This window comes from Capra hircus, chromosome 20 (assembly GCF_001704415.2).
Source record: "Capra hircus breed San Clemente chromosome 20, ASM170441v1, whole genome shotgun sequence".
NCBI lineage: Eukaryota > Metazoa > Chordata > Mammalia > Artiodactyla > Bovidae > Capra > Capra hircus.
Genome location: NC_030827.1, coordinates 71538571 through 71557726, shown reverse-complemented (window position 1 = coordinate 71557726; position 19156 = coordinate 71538571). Strand labels below are relative to the sequence as shown.

At 59.5% G+C, this 19156-nt stretch overlaps 1 protein-coding gene across 2 annotated transcripts in view; it reads right to left on the bottom strand.

The window, feature by feature from the left end:
- The window catches only part of SLC9A3 (solute carrier family 9 member A3), a 38955-nt gene that overhangs the window by 2961 nt on the left and 16838 nt on the right, over positions 1 to 19156 (bottom strand). The window contains exons 2-16 of one of the 2 annotated variants that reach the window (XM_018065648.1): positions 12862 to 13164; positions 11007 to 11167; positions 9544 to 9622; positions 8770 to 8947; positions 8061 to 8281; positions 6470 to 6672; positions 5938 to 6027; positions 5784 to 5854; positions 4876 to 5005; positions 3733 to 3848; positions 3175 to 3304; positions 2820 to 2996; positions 2620 to 2692; positions 2058 to 2168; positions 1530 to 1773 (exon numbers count right to left, since the gene is read on the bottom strand). In XM_018065648.1, the coding sequence (XP_017921137.1) occupies positions 1530 to 1773; positions 2058 to 2168; positions 2620 to 2692; positions 2820 to 2996; positions 3175 to 3304; positions 3733 to 3848; positions 4876 to 5005; positions 5784 to 5854; positions 5938 to 6027; positions 6470 to 6672; positions 8061 to 8281; positions 8770 to 8947; positions 9544 to 9622; positions 11007 to 11167; positions 12862 to 13164 (2287 nt within the window). Of the gene's footprint in view, positions 1 to 30; positions 1774 to 2057; positions 2169 to 2619; positions 2693 to 2819; positions 2997 to 3174; positions 3305 to 3732; positions 3849 to 4875; positions 5006 to 5783; positions 5855 to 5937; positions 6028 to 6469; positions 6673 to 8060; positions 8282 to 8769; positions 8948 to 9543; positions 9623 to 11006; positions 11168 to 12861; positions 13165 to 19156 lie in introns of those variants that run through there. The other variant, XM_018065649.1, reaches the window with a different exon arrangement.

Sequence of the window (19156 nt, the reverse complement as noted above, 5' to 3'; positions counted from 1 at the left end):
CTGCGGGAGGAGCCGGCGTGAGCGCGGGGCGGCACGACGCCCCCCGCCTGGGCAGAAAGCGGGGGTCACGCCCCAGGCCCAAGGCGGGTGCGAGGCCCGGAGGCGAAGCTGCGGGAAGAAGACGGGCGCCTGCCTGAGGCGGCGAGCCGGGCCTCGGGGACCCCTCCCTGCCCCGCCCGCTGCACTGCCCTTCGAGTGAGGGTGTCTGCCGAGCCGCTTCCTCCGGGCTTCCCGGGGTCGCGGGCCTTGAGGGAGAAAAGTTCGTGCCCTTCGGTGCCAGGGTCCCCGAGTCGGCCCTCTCCTAACCGACAGCCCGGAACAGGCGACCCTCATACAGCAAGGACCCTCACACAGCGGGGACCTCACCCAGCGGGACCCTCACAACGCAGGAACCCTCACACAGTGCAGCCCTCACACCGCAGGGAACTCACACCCTCACACAGCGGGACCCTCACACCGCAGGAACCCTCATACAGCGGGACCCTCACACCCTCACACAGCAGGAACCCTCACACAGCGCAGCCCTCACACCCTCACACCGCAGGAACCCTCACACAGCGCGGCCCTCACACCGCAGGAACCCTCACACCCTCACACAGCGGGACCCTCACACAGCGGGACCCTCACACCGCAGGGAACTCACACCCTCACACAGCGGGACCCTCACACCGCAGGAACCCTCATACAGCGGGACCCTCACACCCTCACACAGCAGGAACCCTCACACCCTCACACCGCAGGAACCCTCACACAGCGCGGCCCTCACACCGCAGGGAACTCACACCCTCACACAGCGGGACCCTCACACCGCAGGAACCCTCATACAGCGGGACCCTCACACCCTCACACAGCAGGAACCCTCACACAGCGCAGCCCTCACACCCTCACACCGCAGGAACCCTCACACAGCGCGGCCCTCACACCGCAGGAACCCTCACACCCTCACACAGCGGGACCCTCACACAGCGGGACCCTCACACCGCAGGGAACTCACACCCTCACACAGCGGGACCCTCACACCGCAGGAACCCTCATACAGCGGGACCCTCACACAGCAGGAACCCTCACACCCTCACACCGCAGGAACCCTCACACAGCGCGGCCCTCACACCGCAGGAACCCTCACACCCTCACACAGCGGGACCCTCACACAGCGGGACCCTCACACCCTCACACCGCAGGAACCCTCACACAGCGCAGCCCTCACACCCTCACACCGCAGGAACCCTCACACAGCGGGACCCTCACACAGCGGGACCCTCACACCGCAGGGAACTCACACCCTCACACAGCGGGACCTTAGCGCTTTCACCCAGCGGGACCCTCACACCCTCACTCAGCGGGGACGCCCCGCCCCCGCTCGCGGGAGAAGCGGGACATCAGAAGCGCCTGAAGAAAGAAGCGCGGCTGGAAGAGAGGCTGAGGCTGGTGAGAGCAGGGGGAGGCGGCGGTGGAGAGAGCGCGACGCGCGGGGCTGCGGCGGCGCTGAGAGGGCCGGGGGCCAGAGCGGGGGCCGGCGGGCCAGTTACATGTGTGTGGACTCGGGCGGGGCGGCGTGCGGCTGCTCCTCGGGGCCGTCGGCCAGCAGGAACGAGTCCACGGACTTGCCGCTGAGGCGGAAGGGCGCCAGGCGGTGGAAGTTGCCGGGGGAGTGGGGGATCTGCAGGCGGGCCCTCTGCGAGGGCACCACCGCCTCCCCGGGACACAGCCAGGGCGGCACCCCAGAGAGGATGCCGGGGCTCTCCTCCAGGGAAAACGCGGGGTTGTCAATTCCTAGGAGAGAGGGCGGCGGTCGTCAGCTTCCCTCGCTCACCGGAAGGGCAGAGAGGGAGGCAGCGGCCCTGGGTCAGACAGCAGCTCGTCCTCGGCCACGCGGAAGGTCACCTGGAAGGTCTCGGGCCTCTGGGGTTCAGGCCCTGCGCCGGCTCTCGCTCTCCTCTCTCAGAGCGGGGGCCTCTGCCCGTGCCCGCACTTGCGCGGCCGCGTGAACCGCGCTCCACCGCCTGGGCCTCCCGCCAGGGATCGCCTGTGGGTAGCGGAGGGCCGTGCCCCCTCACCTGAGGGGGAGTCTGTCGCTGTGTCCTGCCCGATGTTTGCCAGGAACTCGATCCCGCCACTCATCTCATCATCATAGTTGGGGGCTTCCTCAGTGTCTGAGAGTTCCAAATCTGGTGACAGGGAAGGGACAGCGTAAGGGGACAGGCTGGAAGCGCAGATGACCTCGTCTGAGCCCTTGACGAACTGCCCCGGACCCGCTCACCGCCGCCCCCAACCCCCGCCGCGCCCAGGGTCCTCATGTCTGCCGCCCCCACTTAGCGGCCTCTGGGCAGCTCAGTGGACCGTGGTGCCCGCCTGCCCACACCAGGATAGGGCTGGGCAGAGAGGACCACACTCGGTCTTCTCGAGGAGGGGCGGGTGGCAACTGAAGAAGGGGGCGGGCCACAGAGGAAGGGGATGGGAAGCCCAGGTCGCAGCCCTGCCCCCAGAGTGGCTGCAGCCTGTGAGGAGGGCCCTGGTGCCCAGGGCACGGGCTTCCTGGAAGTACAGCCATCTGCACCCGGCTGCCCTCAGGTGCCCCTCAGCTCCTGCTGACCAGCGTCCAGCCATAGCCCAGCCTACCTTTCTCCTTGATGGTGAAGTCCTGCAGGGAGCTCACCATCGGCAGTTTCCCGTTGGGAATGCTGCTGTTTCTCTGAGGAGCAGAAGGAAACCGCTCACAGCTCTGGGTCCTGCCTGATCTGCTTGTCCACCCCAGGGAGGCCTCTGCCCTGCCACCAGGGTGCCCCCTCGGTGGTGCCTGCCCAAGTGTGCCCTCTCACCCGCTTCTGGGCGCGCTCCCTCTTGAGCAGCTTAGCGGCCTTCTTGTGGGGGTTGATCCCCAGCTTGGCCGACTTGAAGGACTCCAGGCGCTTCCGCATGGTCCTGTGGAAGATCTCGGTGTCCTGCTTCTCGTCCTCATCCGCGGTCAGCCCATGTCGGCTGTAGAGATGTTTGTACTGTGGCGGGGAGGCGGGGGGATGGGGGGGATGGGAGGGGTGGTTAGGGTTAGCTGGTCGTGTCCACAGGGCCTGGGCTGCCCCCCCCCCCCCGCCCAGGAGCGACCTGCACTAAGTAGGGACATGCTTTGCCCTGGGGCAGGACGGGCAGGGTGCTGGCTCTGGAGGGCACACCCACCTCCTGCCGGGGCTTGTACAGGTACTGCTGCAGCGTGTGGTGAGTGATCATGTCCTCCGCATCCCGGATGCTCTGCCGCCGCTGCTCCAGGGACTGCATGTCCAGGCGCACGGCGCTCACGTTCTCCCTCCTGCGAGGGCCTTGGTGAGCAAGTGGGCACGACCACCTGCCCTCCTGCCTGCACCCCTGGGGCCTGGGGTCATCCCGGTGAGACCTTCTCTGCCTCCAGTTTAAGACTGACCCCGCAGTGCACCTGCCCCTCCAAAGCGCCAGCAGTGATACCCAGAACCGCCCTGCACTGACAGGGCAGAGGCTGGAGGCCTGGAATCTGTGACCAGCACCCTGTCTTTGGTGGTGGGGAGGGGGCGCTCCTTAAGTGGGCTGCTGAGCCCTGGCTCACTGCCGCACTCCAGCCAGCTGACTGACACGACAGGTGACAGACACCACCGGCTCTGCCTGTTTCCCATGTGGGCAGCCCCAAGAGGCCCACTGGTCATGCCTGTGGCTTAGTCGGGGAGCCTGGAGAGAGCTTGGCCCACAGCAGCTCTGGGGACCTACAGGAGGTAGGAGACAGAGGCCTCCACAGTGGAGGGGCGTGGGGTGCTGAAGTCCACGTTGACCATGTTGTCCGTGCTGGGAGAACGGATGAAAGCCAGGGACCCACGGCGCTCTCCCTGCGAGAGGAGGTGGCCTTGTCAGTCACTGGCCTGGCCCCAGGGAGCCCCACCCTGGGGTGCTGTGCACTGACCCTGAGGCACCTGGGAAAGCCAAGACCCCAGAAACCACGGTGGAGGTCCCACTGGAGCTGGGAGGCTCACGGAGGCTTGTGCAAAGGACTTGGTGCCTCGGGGAGTGTGGGGAATCCCCACGGGATGGGGGAAGAGGCCCTGTCCCCACGGGGGCTCCAAACCAGCTGCCCTACTTTTCCCCAGAAGAGAAACCCCAGCCTCCAGAGTCAGGCGAAAACCAGGCAGAGCAGAGTCCACAGGCATGGAGGTCACACTGCCGAGTGAGGTGCCCTAGGAGAGCAACTGGCCCTCCAGGGAGAGGGTGGAGCTGGGGAGGGCAGCCAGCTGAGGGCCAACCTGCTATGGCAAAGCTGGTGCTGTGGGCGTTGTTCACGGGCACAACCGCGGTGCAGAGGAGCCCACAGGCCTGCATCATAGGCACCAAGGTGGCAGGTGGCAGGGGGGAAGGGAGGCTGGTGCCCTGCTGGGAGCCTGTCACCAGTGGGAACTGGGGGCCATAGAGGGTCCCCAGGAGAGGATGCAGCCAGCAGGGGTCACCACCCACCTTCCCAGCCCCAGGGAGGCAGCGAGGCCTCAAAGGCTCACGGTCAGAGGGGCCGGGATTCCTGCTCTGAATTTCCTCAGCTGGTCGGAGGTGCAGAAGACAGGCCTTGCGCCCATGGCCTCGCCCCGGCTGGAGCCTGGAGCTTGTGCTCACTGGGGTCTGTGACCTCAGACCCAGCACCGCAGAGCGGGAGCTGTGGTGAACCCCACTTTCAGGGTGCCTGAGGGCCCTTGAGCTCAGGTGAACTGCGGCTGGGGCAACAAGAAGACTGTGTGTCGCTCACCAGCTGCCCCACCCCTGCCCAGGCCTCAGGGTGCAGACCCCAGCACTGTCCATACACGGGTCTGTCTCACCTCTTCCCGCCCTCCCCCGACACTCCTACAAAAGAGCAGATGAGACGGCCAGTACCTCGGCCACATAGCTGATGGCATCCTTCAAGTTGAGCTCATGGAAAACGTTCAGAATCCGATCTCGAGACTTCTGAGCTGACCTTCTCATGAGGATTTTGCTGAGGAATTTCCTATCAAAATTCGACCACCTGCGAGGACGGGTGGGTCAAACCAATAGTGGTCAGCACTTGGTGGGGTCTGGATGAAGCCCTGGGATGGAACCCTGGCAACATCTAGACTCATGATGGACACAGTGTTGTAGCTGCTAGGTGGGATACTCAGTTTCTATTTACTGTGACAGCCACACAGGCAAGCTTTGAAGTGAAAGAGATGACCCTCCACGTGCCGCTGAATGCTGCCTCATGGCCCTGTGGCCGCTCTACCTTCCTGTCCGATGGCAGGGTCATGGTGTGTGGGTGAAAATGGGATTAACCTTCTCCTGTAATGCGGTCATGCAGATTTCCTCTGACTGCATAACCCTGTAGGAAGATGGGAGGACGGGGCGGGGAGGGCTAGAGGGGTGGGGGGGCAGGTGGAGATTTAAAGAGGGGAAGGGGGTCACAGGAGGAAAAGTAGGAGGATTCTAGGAGGAGAAGGGGCTTAAGGGGCTCCAGGGGCAGGAAGGCGGAAGGGGGGGTCCCAGGAGGAGAAGCAGAGGTATTTAGGAGAAGGGGCTTGGGGGGACCCCAGGGGCAGGAGGGGAGAAGCGGGGACCTGAACAAGGTGGTGAGTGGCCCTGGGTCCTCCGAGGGCAGTAGTCTGAGGTCACTGGGGCTCAGTGGGGTTAGGGTCATGGTGATGCCAGAGATTCGCTCTATAGCCTGTGGATCCTACAGTCGCTGGTTAAAGAAGGGGACTAACAACTGAGATGAACGTGCCTCTGAATTTTCTTGTTTCAGTTTGTCAGGGGCCACTGCAGCGACTCACTTATCTCTCAGATAATTGTGTCCGATTTGCCCTGATATGTCCTCGATGGCCGAGAGGATGTGGTCGAAAGCCTTTGGAAGGAGAGGCAAGTGGGTCAGCGTCACCTGGACAGCCCCTTCCTCCTCCTCCCTCCTACCTCAGCCCTTCCACCTACCCGGCCGTGCAGCTTCTCGTTGAGCTTGGGGTCTCGCTGTTCACTTCTCTTCACCTTCAGCCATTGCACCAGGGGCTTGATGGTCAGACCCTGGAAGATAGACACACTGACACTGAGGCTGGGCCAGGCCTCACCCCAGACCCACACCCCACTGTGGCCCACTGATCCCGAGCCCACACACCCCAACGGGGCAGAAGGGGCCATCCCTTGGCCAGGACCCAGGTGATCTGTGCCCATCTCCTGGCAGAGGAGGCCCTGCCACCTGCGGGTCACTGGACGTCCTTGGACGCCCCTGGCCATCTCCTTAGAGTAGCCAAGAGCCAGGCAAAGCGGGGCCTTTTCCTTCCTGGTCAATGAAACATTAACTGGGGCTTTGTTAACCAGCAACAGCCAAAGAAGGAGGTTTCTAGGCCAAATCGCGCTGCACCCTGTGGGGCCACATGAAAACCTACAAAACTGCACCTAGTTACTAAAATTATCAACCCAGTTAGGCCTGGCACCTGGGAGGATGAGGCCCCTCCACCACCCGTACCTGGAAGATGACGGTGAAGAAGATGACGATGATGGTGGTGCTGACAAACAGGTTCTTCTCTTTGACCTTGTTCTCGTCCAGGAGGACCACCAAGGCGTAAGCCACAGCTCCTCGAAGGCCGCCGTAGGACATGACCACCTGGTCTATGATCTCCAGCTGCACCATCCGGTACCGATTCAGAATCCAGGTCTGCAGGACGACCCCTGTGGGGTGCGCATGCACTCAGCACTTGGGGGAGATGCAGCCCCTCTGTCCCTGCCAGCACCCCCTGCAGCCGCAGTGGGGGAGGAGTCACACTGGGAAGCTGCCTCCTCCCACGAGCGAGCAAGCGAGCAAGAGGCACCACTGTAGCCCCGCCTGCAGGTCCCTCGACCTCTTTGGAGCTCTCTGGGCCCCCGCCTGCCTCTGCACCCCCAAGCTGTGCTCCAGCCGCTCTGGAAATTCCTAGGTCTCAGTATGACCACATATGTGACTGCTCAGCAGCTCCAGGACAAGAGGCCACCCAACCACAGGGTCTCTGTTTCCCTGAGCCCTCAGTCCAGCGACTGCAGGCAGAGCAGGTGGGGGTCACCCGACTGCCTTCTCCCCTCCCCAGCCCTGGGTTAGCACTGCACACCAGGGACCAGTGACCAGGGCTGAGTGGGGCCGCAGCGGCTCCTGCTTCTCACGTGCCATGGTGACTGAGATGTCACCCAAGTGACCACATCCAGAGTAAGTCAGTGGGAAGCCACATGGGTTCCCCTGGCTTCTGGAACCTTCCACGTGTACCTCAAGGTGGTCTTATTTCAGTGATGAGGCTATAAGACTGAGAAGGCCTGTCCCTTCACTGAGGGTGACTAATGTCCTGGCCAGCCTTAGGTTCCCCAAGGTCTCTTGAGTCTGTCATTCACTGTGCTGTGGGGCTGGGGGCTGGGAGCCAATGTGTGTTGCTGGTTCTGCAGACTCCCCATGGCCAATCCCTGCTGTTGGCTCACTATGTCCCCTCACCCCTCTGTCTCCCTCAATCATCCTCTCAGCCCCCCTCATCGCTATCACCCTCCATCGTCCCATCATCCCCATCACCCTCCATCATCCCCCAACCCATCACCCTCTCATCCCCCCATCACCCTCCATCATCCTCCCATCACCCTCCATCATCCTCATCACCCTCCATCATCCCCATCACCCTCCATCATCCCCATCATCCTCCATCATCCTCTCATCCCCCCATCCTATCACCCTCCATCATCCCCATCACCCTCCATCATCCCCATCACTCTCCATCATCCCCCCATCCATCACCCTCTCATACCCCCATCCTATCACCCTCCATCATCCCCCATCCCATCACCCTCTTATCCCCCCACCCATCCATCACCCTCCATCATTCCATCACCCCCCATCATCCTCCCATCACCCTCCATCATCCCATCACCCTCTATCATCCCCATCACCCTCTCATCCCCTCATCCCATCATCCCCCCATCATCCCCTCATCGTCCTCACCACCCCCATCACCCTCCTTCATCCTCTCATCTGCCCATCATCCTCATAATCCCCCCATCATTCCCCATTGTCCTTCTATCACCCCCCATACTCCGCACACCCTCACCTATGGCCCTGTACACAGAGATGAAAAGCAGCGTCAGGAGCACGAAGGCTGTGTTCCACTTCCAGATGAGAGGGTCCACAGCTGAGATGCCCAGGAACATAAAGATGATGGTCTCGGCCCCACTGGCCAGCATCTTCATGGTGTAACGCACTGTGGTGGCCGACTGCTCTGAGATGTTGGCCTTCACGTACTTCTGACAGCAGATGCCACAGAAGGTGATACTGCACATGGGACAGCCCGCCATGAGCGTTCAAGCCAGGGCTCAGCTCCCACCAGACCCCGTGGGGCTCAAGCCCGTCTCCCAGAAGGCAGCACTTTGGGGCCCCTGCATCCTGGGCAAGCATCCCCCGCTACTCATCAGCACTCCTCTTTGTGAGTACAGGGCTCCTCCTAGGGACTTGGTGCCCTGGGCTGGCTACCTTGACACTGTCTGTGGACCTCTGGGGGCCTGGGTCCCACACTGGAGGGGAGGGGGGCAGCTCTGCGGGTCAGAGCCCTGGGAAAGGCTGCGTGGGGGCAGAGCAGGTGCTGCAGCCCCTGGAGAGCTCTATGAAGACGCCAACTCCTTAATTAAAAGACTAAATAGATCAAATTCTTCTCCCCCATAGCGAGTTCCCGCCCCACCCGGGGAAGTGGCCAGGCCTCCCCAGGGCAGGTCCGCCGGGCATGCGGGGGCTGGTGGGTGGCCAATCAGCGAGGAGGGACTCACGCCAGGATGGCCGACAGGGACAGCATCTCGGACGTGAGGTAGGACAGGTAGGAGAGGACAAACACGAAGCCAGGCTCGATGATGCGCACGTGCTTGGTGAAGCGTGTCACCAGGGAGAGCAAGAAGGCGAACACGATGCCCACCAGCGTGCCCCCCAGGCTCACCACGAAGAAGGACACTGCAAGGACAAGGAGTGCCGCTGGCCTCTGAGGGGCCCTCTGTGGCCGCGGCGTGGGCGAGCTGGCCTGACTGACTGACTGTTCCCCATTGAGGTCCCGGGTGACCCCAGAGGCACCAGCAGCTCAGCAAACAAGAGGCTGATTCTCTCAGCAGACAGAGGCTCTGGCTCCATGGGGAGAGGAGAGCACTGCACCAAAGGAGGCCTGGCTACCCCACTGCGGGGGCAGCGCTGAGACCAGCAGCATTGGTGGGGGGTTGACAGCAAGGACCAGGCTCTGGGCTCCCAGGAATGCCATCTGTAACTGTCCCTGCCCAGAGGGATTCCCAGGACCCCAGATACAGGATCCACGTGCTCCCGTGGGTCTGTGGGGGCAATGATCCTCGCCACCCAGGGTGGCTGGGGCCTGGGAAACCAGATTAGTGTAACCTGCCGGGGAGGGCGGGGGCCTGTCACCAAGACTTTGAAATGGAAGCGTGTTTCCCTGCACAGGCTGTGGGTTCCAGCCTGGCACAGATGCTGCCCCACGGGGTTCATGTTCCGGAGAAGACACTGGCCCTGGCTCCCTGCTGGAACACCAGCGGCGAGCCACACACCTATTCCTTTCACGCAATCCACGCCGGTCACCTTGTCACCACCCAAAGTCACAAAAGATTCAAACACGTTGTACAGGACCTGCGGGGACACAGACAGACAGGACCCCGTCAGCCTGCGGTCAGCACTGACTCCTCCCAGTCTCGGGCCCCAGGCCTGGTGAGACTTGGGCCAAGTGAGGAGACCATGGCAACAATCTGAAGGGAAACTGAAAACCGCCAGGGCAAACTCATCTGGGGCAGTAGTATGGGGTCTGGGGTGGGAGGACAGTCTGGGAGGAACAAGAACCCTCAGAGAAAACCTGGCCTTCCCCACCCTCAGTGAAGCAGGGCGGCCACAAAGCCAGCCTGCTGTGATGATCTTTAGTTTGCTCCCCAAGACACAACCAGAGTTTCATTTGCTGCGACTTTGCCGTTATGCGGCCCCCGTCAGTGGGGACGCACCCCTGGCATCTTTGCCTGTTGACATTCAAACCTCATCCTGCTATGAAGTGAAGTGAAGTGAAGTCACTCAGTCGTGTCTGACTCTTTGCGACCCCATGGACTGTAGCCTACCAGGCTCCTCCCTCCATGGGATTCTCCAGGCAAGAGTACTGGAGTGGGTTGCCATTTCCTTCTCCACATCCTGCTATGACGTGGTAATAAATGCCTAACACCTTATCCAAGGCTGCAGGGCTGTGTGTGTGGGAGGTGCCCGCTGTGCTCTGAGCGAAGCTCCTGAAGGATGCGCTGGCTCCACGTCCAGGGGAGGGGCCTGGGGGCGACCCAGGTCGGGGGGGCTGTGGGGCCCTTGGGAAGAAATGTTTCTGTGTCTCCAGGTCTGTGCTCTCCAGGGGGGAGAAGGCCCTCATGGGGCAGATCGCAAAGCTGTGTTTATGGAAGAAAATCTGGTGGTGTTGCTGCATGGGGACTGCGTCGGAGGGATGGCACAGCTGTGAAGGTTGGGGGAGCAGGGCACAGCGCCCTGCTTCTCCCGCTTCCTCCTTCGTAAGGAAGACGAGCTTCACAGGAGCCAGGGAGGAGCTTCCTGGCTTGGGCAGAAGTTCACGCGTTTACAGGACATGGAGGGGCTTTTAGAGCAAAGAGAAGACTGGACGCCCACTATGTCTGCGAAACTGCAGGGCTGAGGAGACCCCAGGCAGGTGCTCAGCCACACTGCTGACCAGCCCTCTGTGCTGCCCCTGGGACCTCATTGCTCCAGAGCCCATGGCCGGTGTGGGGAGGATGGCCTCTGATATCCAAACGGGCCGCCCTTTTCTCTGGGCTACCCAGAGCCGATGTGGACCGCCAGCCCTCAGGCCGTGGGCACACTGGGCCTGGCTGAGTTCCCCTCCTCAATCCCCACAACACCGTGATCACCCACAACTCCACAGTCAAGGGCAGACACCAGGCCTGCAGCCGAAGCTGGGATGCCAGCAGTGAGACCCTGGAACAGGACCAGGAGGTGCATCCTGCTGGGTACTCACCACAGTGACAGCATCGTTGAGCAGGGACTCCCCGAAGACGATGATGAACAGCACCTCGTTGACGTGCACCTCCTCAAACACGGCCAGCACGGCCACCGGGTCCACGGCGGCAATCAGGCTGCCGAACAGGAGGAAGTCCAGTAGCCCAATGTTCAGGTCTCCTGGAAGACGAGTGGGCCGTCAGGGGGAGCCCTCCTCCCTGGAGGGCCAGTCCTCCCCACGCCGGCCATGCCAGGAAGGTCCCAGGGACAGGACTGTGGCTGCTGGACTGTGTGTTCCAGGACCCTCCCCAACTTTGGCCTTGCCCACCCGCAGGGCCTCTTGATGGCCCGGGGTTTCTGGGTGCTGGGCTGCTGTGCCCAGATGCCCCCAGGACGTCTGCTGCCTGGCCCACCTGTGGCCACCCAGGCTGACCCTTCCTTGGCGGTGTCCCCCAGCCTTGGGGCAGACCTCAGAGCCAGGAGCGGGCTGACAGCAGAGACCAATCCCTGTCCGCCGGCTGCAGGGCCGGGCTCTGGGTGTCCCCTGGGCACTGCCCTGCTCCATGACCTTGGCTGACACCCAGCCATGACCACTCCATCCCAAGGACGGAGCACAGGCCTCAGACAGCCGTGGCCCCTCAGGGAGCCAAACCCCAGAACGTTCCCTTGGGCCTGGGGGCCAGAAGTGGCCTTAGGCTGTCCCAACTACCTGAGGGCACCACCAGGGATGGCAGTCTAATGTCACCTGCGTGGGCCCTGTGGCCCGGGCATTGGGGAGAACTGGCCGGGTGTGTTTGGCACCACGCCAGCCTCGGGGGGCTTCCAGGGCTGGGCTTGGGGATGGTGCCGGATGGCTGTGGGGACTTGAGGAAGCCCGTACTGTCCAGGGGTGAGGACAGGGTCCTAGGTGACTCCTGCAGATGGGGTGCCTTAGCCCTCAGTGTGTTTCTCAATGTGTCTTCTTTGTCACTGTGATTTCAAGGGAGGTCGTGAGCCCCACTGGGGGGGGCTGGGGGTGCTTGCTCTTCTGTCAGAGGGCCTGTCCCTTGTCTGGTTCTGCTGGTGGAAGTGTTTGAGGCCGAAGCTGAACTGAGACTGCTGCCCAGGGAGGTGCTAGCAGCCCCACCTCCCTCGTCGCCCCCAACACCGGGAGCTCAGCCTGTGGAGCACAGAGGCACGGGGAAAGCAGGCTGAGTTCAAGGCCATGCCATCCGGCACGTATGCACGGCCTCGGTGAGCAGGGCCCCACCTGCTCGTTTCCCGGGTGGATAATGACCGACTCCCAGGTGGGTGGGGTGCACCTCAGAGGTACGCCAGGGCTGAGGTTAGTAACCAACTGGCAGGAAACACGGGCAGGGGAAGAGCCTCAGACACAGATCCCACGTGATGGAGGAGAGGCTTGCCCGCCTTCTCCCTGCCGGATTGAGTAGAAACGACACCCAACCTTCTGCGCAGGGGCAGGTTTATTTGGGCTCCACGGGTGTGGGGCTCAGGTGTTGCCCTGTGCCAGAGGCCGCCGCCTCCTTCCCTGGGGTCTGAGGTTGGACCCGACCTCCCTGCCAAGGGGGAGGGACAGCAGCCAGCTCGTTCCCAACACCCCACCCACCGGCCAACCTGGTCGGACCAGACTTCATTCCCAAGCAGGACACATGCCTCAGCCTGAGGATGGGCGTGGACTGGCTGTTGATGAATTAAAACCCAGGAGGGTTAAGTGGCCACTGGTGGCATCTCTGGATGACCCCTACACTCATTCTCCTTTTAAGCCTGTGTTTTTGGCTTGTGCTTTCTTAGATGCAGCTTCTGGGAGCCTACCCTAGGACCCCCGGGACCCTCCAGGAGCCCCCCAGCCCCGCCAGGTGGCGGTGCCCACTCACCCATCAGGCCACTGAGGAAGACGCCGTAGAGCGACAGCCCGGTGGTGGCCGCATTCCACACAGTGCCAATGACCGCGTACAGCAGGATGGTGCCCAGGTTGCCAAAGAAGAGCCGGTTGGGCATGAAGTAGCCAGCGTCCAGCACGATAGGCGGCAACAGGTAGAAGAAGAACACCGTGGGTGTGAGTGAGAAGGAGGCGATGTGGTCGGCCGCCAGGACGATGCCGCCCAGCAGCAGGCCCAGCACGATGAGCAGGGCACTCTCAGGGACCACACTGGTGACCTTGTGGGACAGGTGGAAGCCTGCGGGGGGAGCGGAAGTCAGAGGGCCAGCCTGGCTCCACAAAGAGAACTTGAGCTCGGGAAACAAGGCCCCCGACCTGGGGCTGTGGCCACCTCCCTCCCGCCCCTACTCGTGCAGCTGAGAGGCCCTACCAGTCCACCCGGCCCTGGGACACCCTCCTCAGAGGTCTCCTGCCTCCTGCTCAGAAAATGGCCCCCTTCTGCAGGGAGTCCCCATGGTAGAGTCAGGCTGGAGGGGCTGCATGGCTGCTTTGACAGAGGCCAGGTAAGCAGAGCCCCCACGCCCCAGGCCCCACGGACCCCCTCTGACCTCACCCCTCATGCTGTATCTGGTGCCCTGGACCCCCACCCTGCCTGAAGCCCCACCGTATCTGCATGGGAGTGCCCCCATGCAGGACGTCCCCCCTGCCCTCCAGGAAAACAGCCTATAAGGCCAGGCGTCCCAGGGTGCCCCAGCCGCAATCACCCCCACCACAACAGTCGTGTGCTTGAGGACAGCAGGACCCCAAAGGTCCATCCACCAACAGTCAGACCCCTAGGCCCCCTCGCCCATCAGCCCTGCCAGGACCTCAAGGGAGGTCCCACTACTGGGGCCACTTCTCCTTTGTTTTAAGACTCCAAGGAAAAAGTGGTAAGAATCCTGTGTTAAGTCTGATTTCAAAATAATTGGAATATTGACAGAAGAGATGGGTGTTTGAGATAGTTCTCTTTTTCACTCATGCTCAGATCATAAACTCCTTCAAAATTCGACTTTAATTGAAAAAAGAAGGGAAAACCACTAGACTATTCAGGTATGACCTAAATCAAATCCCTTACAGTTATATAGTGGAAGCGAGAAGTAGATTCAAGTGATTGGATCTGATAGACAGACTGCATGAAGAACTATGGATGGAGGTTTGTAACATTATACAAGAGACAGTGATCAAAACCATCCCCAAGAAAAAGAAATGCAAAAAGGCAAAATGGTTATGTGAGGAGGTCTTACAAATATCTCAGAAAAGAAGAGAAGTGAAAGGCAAGGAGAAAAGGAAAGATATACCCATTTGAATGCAGAGTTCCAAAGAATAGCAAGGAAAGATAAGAAAGCCTTCCTCAGTGATCAATGCAAAGAAATAGAGGAAAACAATAGAATGTGAAAGACTAGAGATCTTGTCAAGAAAATTAGAGATACCAAGGGAACATTTCATGCAAAGATGGGCACAATAAAGGATAGAAATTGTATGGACCAAACAGATGTAAAAGATATTAAGAAGAGGTGGCAAAAATACACAGAACAACTGTACAAAAAAGATCTTAATGACCTAGATAACCACAATGGTGTGATCACTCACCTAGAGCCAGACATCCTGGAATGTGAAGTCAAGTGGGCCTTAAGAAGCATCACTATAAACAAAGCTCGTGGAAGTAATGGAATTCCAGTTGAGCTATTTCAAATCCTAAAAGATGATGCTGTGAAAGAGCTGCACTCAATATGCCAGCAAATTTGGAAAACTCAGCAGTGGCCACAGCACTGGAAAAAGTCAATTTTCATTCCAATCCCAAAGAAAGGCAATGCCAAAGAATGCTCAAACTACTGCACAATTGCACTCATTTCACATGCTGTCAAAGTAACGCTCAAAATTTTCCAAGCTAGGCTTCAACAGTATATGAACAGAAAACTTCCAGATGTACAAGCTGGATTTAGAAAAGGCAGAGGAACCAGAGATCAAATTGTCAACATCCATCATAGAAAAAGCAAGAGAATTCCAGAAACCATCTATTTCTGCTTCATTGATTATACCAGAGCCTTTGATTGTGTGGATCACAACAAACTATTGTGGATCCCAACAAACAAAAATTCTTAAAGAGATGGGAATACCAGACCACCTTACCTACCTCTTGCAAAACCTGTATATACATCAAGAAGCAACAGTTAGAACCGGCCACATGGAACAACAGACTGATTCAAAATTGAGAAAGGAATACATGGAGGCTGCATATTGTCACCCTGCTTATTTAAAGTATATGCATTTTACATCATTCAAAATGCTAGGCTGGATGAATCACAAGCTGGAATCAAGATTGCCAGGAGAAATCAATCACCTCAGAAATGCAGATGACACCACCCTTATGGAAGAAAGCGAAGAATAACTAGAGAGCCTCTTGATGAGGGTGAAAGAGGAGAGTGAAAAAGCTGGCTTAAAACTCAACATTCGAAAAACTAAATCATGGCATCTGGTCCCATCACTTCATGGCAAATAGATGGGGAAACAGTGGAAACAGGGACAGACTTTATTTTCTTGGGCTCCAAAATTACTGAAGTTGGTGACTGCAACCATGAAATTAAAGAATGCTTGCTCCTTGGAAGGAAAGCTATGACAAACCTAGGGAGTGTGTGAAAACGCAGAGATCACTTTGCCTACAATGGTCCATCTAGTCAAAGCTGTGGTTTTTCCTGAGGTCATGTATGAATGTGAGAGTTGGACCATAAAGAAGGCTGAGTGCCAAAGAACTAATGCTTTTGAACTTTGGTGTTGGAGAATACTCTTGAGAGTCCCTTGGACAGCAAGGAGATTAAACCAGTCAATCCTAAAGGAAATCAAGCCTGGATATTCATTGGAAGGACTGATGCTGAAGCTAAAACTCCAATACTTTGGCCCCCTTATGAGAACAGCTGACTCATTGGAAAAGACCTTGATGCTGGGAAAGATTGAAGGCAGGAGGAGAAGGGAACGACAGAAGCTGAGATGGTTGCTTGGCATCACTGACCAGTGGACATGAGCTTGAGTAAACTCCAGGAGGTGGTAATGGACAGGGAAGCCTGGTGTGCTACAGTCCATGAGGAGGCAAAGAGTTGGACATGACTGTGTGACTAGAAAACAAAGTTCTGTTTATTAAGAAGTCTTTTTTTGTACTCTAAGGATTGTCTCCTGAGGTGCGAGGACCCAGGAGCGGTGGGGTCAGGGAGGAGGCAGAGCACAGGGTGTGGCCTGCGAGGTCCAGCTGGTAAACTGAGCCTGGCTGGCGCGTCCTACCCCCCAGGACCTGGGTTCCGATCCTGGAGCCCCACATCCTGTCCTCGGCCTGACTCCTCACTGGCGACCTGGGACATTTGGGGGCTAGATGCTGGCTCTCAGAAGGTCTGTCTCTCTTCCCCAGGACAGTCCTTTCCGGGTCTGGTTGAGGCACAGTGGGGCAGGCGTGGGCCCTGCTTCTGTAGCCCAGGGAGCCTCAGGTCTCAGCCAGTGGGGCAGAGTGGGCCCTGAGGCCCTGAGGACCCACTGGGTGCCCCCCAGGAGCCTTCAGGCCTCCTGGGCTTGGGCACCGCGGCAGCAGCGGGTCATCTGGATGTCAGGACGAGGTCCCACTTCTTCCTCTGATGGTTTTCACGGGAGTCCTGTGAGGGCAGCCACCCAGGAAGCCAGCTGTGGGATCCCGCCTTCACAGACAATCTCAGAGGCCAGGAGGCTGGCGCCACATTGTTTCCACGGGACACAGTTCCCAGCCCTCAGGGGGGCCGCCAGCTGCACGGCCCAAGGTGCCCACGTGGGAGGCTGCCTGTGAGCTCGGGGTGGGGGCCCAGAGTGGGGGCCGTGCTTCCTGGAAATCCTCCAGCCCCGCCCTGCCCATCAGCAGGAGGCCTGAGCTTGGCCTCCCTGAGGTCTGCAGGCTCTCGACCCCCTGGAGGGCCCTCCGCGCCCCGCATGGGAGGGTCCCTGACAGGGAGACAGGCAGGAGCCCAGGAGCCCCGGCCTTGCCGCACCTGCTCCCTGCATGCACGTGCCCAGCTGGCTGCCCACCGTGGACGGAGGGATGTGTGTCTTCCTTCACGGCCTGCTCCCACGCCTCAGCCTGGCCCAGAGTCCTCCCTGCGGGCCCCGGGCCCCACCTGGAGGCCAGGCTCAGTGGGCCTGGACCCGGGAGTCTGCGCTGGTCCCTCGGAGTGATGCCGTCACAGGAAGGCCTGCGCTCTCGCCTGGCCTCCCAGGGGCTCACTGAGTCCACAAATGGCGGTGTGTGCTCTCCTCTCCCTCCTGCCACTTGGAGTCTGGGAGCTGAGTTAGAAAGTACGCCCAGAGCCAGAACCACGGTGCGCCTGAGTCCCCTGCTTGCTGGGCTGCTGTGAGGCCACGCTTCTCCCAGGCTGCACATGGCCTCCGCTCCTGCGCCTCAAAGGCCCACAACGAACCCCGAGTAAGCTGCTTGGAGGGCTGCCCTGCCAGCCCCAGCTGCTGTTCCCAGAAACCTGTGCCAGGCTCCTAGGGGCCACATCTGGTGACCACTGGTCGGGTTCCCCTCTGAAGAGGCCAGCACTGCAGGGTCCTCAGGTCCAGGGCCAGGTGTGGCCAGTGCCAGCCGACCCCACACACCCCCTGCCGAGGCAGCAGGCTGGTTTCAGCTCAGGCTCAGAGTTTGCTCTTCAGCCAAACATCTCCCCTGAGTAGATGTTCACAGCGGGTCTCAGGTCATAGCTGTGGGGCCAGTGGGGCAGGAAGGTGCCAAGGAGCCAGGTGACCCTTAACGACAACAACAACAAAACTCTGCCCTTTGGGACTCGGAGCCCTAATCCTCTGCCACATTCCTGTATGGTTACTAGAAAACCTTAATAATCTGGACAAAGTGTGGATAAGTCACAGGCTGACCTCTGACCAGATGCTCCTGCTTGGAAGGAAGCCCTGAAAACCCACAGAAAAAGTGATCTGAACTTTTCACCTATTGAGAAAAAATACACACACACATATACACGCACACACATACACACACGCACACAAACATGCACACACACACTACACACATACACTATACACATACATGTATACACACCACAGACACACACACACCCACACACACAGACATGCACACACACACTACCCACGTACACTGTACACATACACGTATACACACATATACACACGCACACACATACACACACACGACGTGGACAGACGGGCCTGCTATTCCCATTTCTGCATCCGTCGGCACTGCATACGCGCCTCTAAGCAGGGCAGCGCCTGCTAAGCACTCATCCGTGTCCTGAACAGACACCCGCCTCACCTGCCCACGGCGGGGGGCACACCGGTCCCTCATCCTAGGCAGGTGGGAAAGGGCATCTCCCGGAGATTTAATCTGACTGTCTCATTGTGAGTGAGGCTGAGTGTCTGATCTCATTTGGGAGACATTTCTTCCTGTTCTGTGACCCATGCATCGTAGCCTTTGCTACTGTGTTACTGAGTTATCAGCCTTTTCTTATCAACAGGCGGTTCTTCACGCACGTGCACGGGTGCGTTTTCACTTTCAAAGGTCAGTTCAGTTTAGTTCAGTCACTCAGTCGTGTCTAACTCTTTGCGACTCCGTGGACCACAGTACGCCAGGCCTCTCTGTGCATAGCCGACTCCTGGAGCTTTCTCAGACTCATGCCCATTGAGTGGTGATGCCCTGCAACCATCTCATCCTCTACTGTCCCCTTCTCTTCCTGCCTCCAATCCTCCCCAGCATCAGGGTCTTTTCTAGTATATATAGTTTATTTCTAGGGTCTCACTGCGTTTGCCTTTCTCCAGTGTTTACCTTCGTCACTGTGACACTGTCTCAGTGTGAGCTCCTGCCCTACTGTGTCTGTGATGTCAAAACCCGCGGGACCTTTCCCATTTCTCGCTGACGTTTTTCTTCGGGGGAGCCCTCAATCCCCTGCTCCCACCCCCACCCCATCACGTGGCTCTGTCCGCCCCACTGTTCCCAGGAGCGGGAGGCCGCCCTGAGGCAGGCTTGCCGCCATGTGGTCCACAGGCCGTGCCTGGAGCTAGCGATCGGGGCAGGCAGGGCTGTCCCTCCCTGTGGTCTGAGGGCTCCGGCGTCTGGTTGGCCCTTGGTTCCTAGTTGGTCTTTCTGGTCTTGGGGGAGGGAAAGCAACAGTCTGTGGGGTGGGTGTGGGGCTCCTGTTCTCTGTCCCTGCCTGTAGCTCCGGGTCTCTGCATGATAGGAATTCCTTGCGAGCAATCCTCCTACCAGGCAGCCA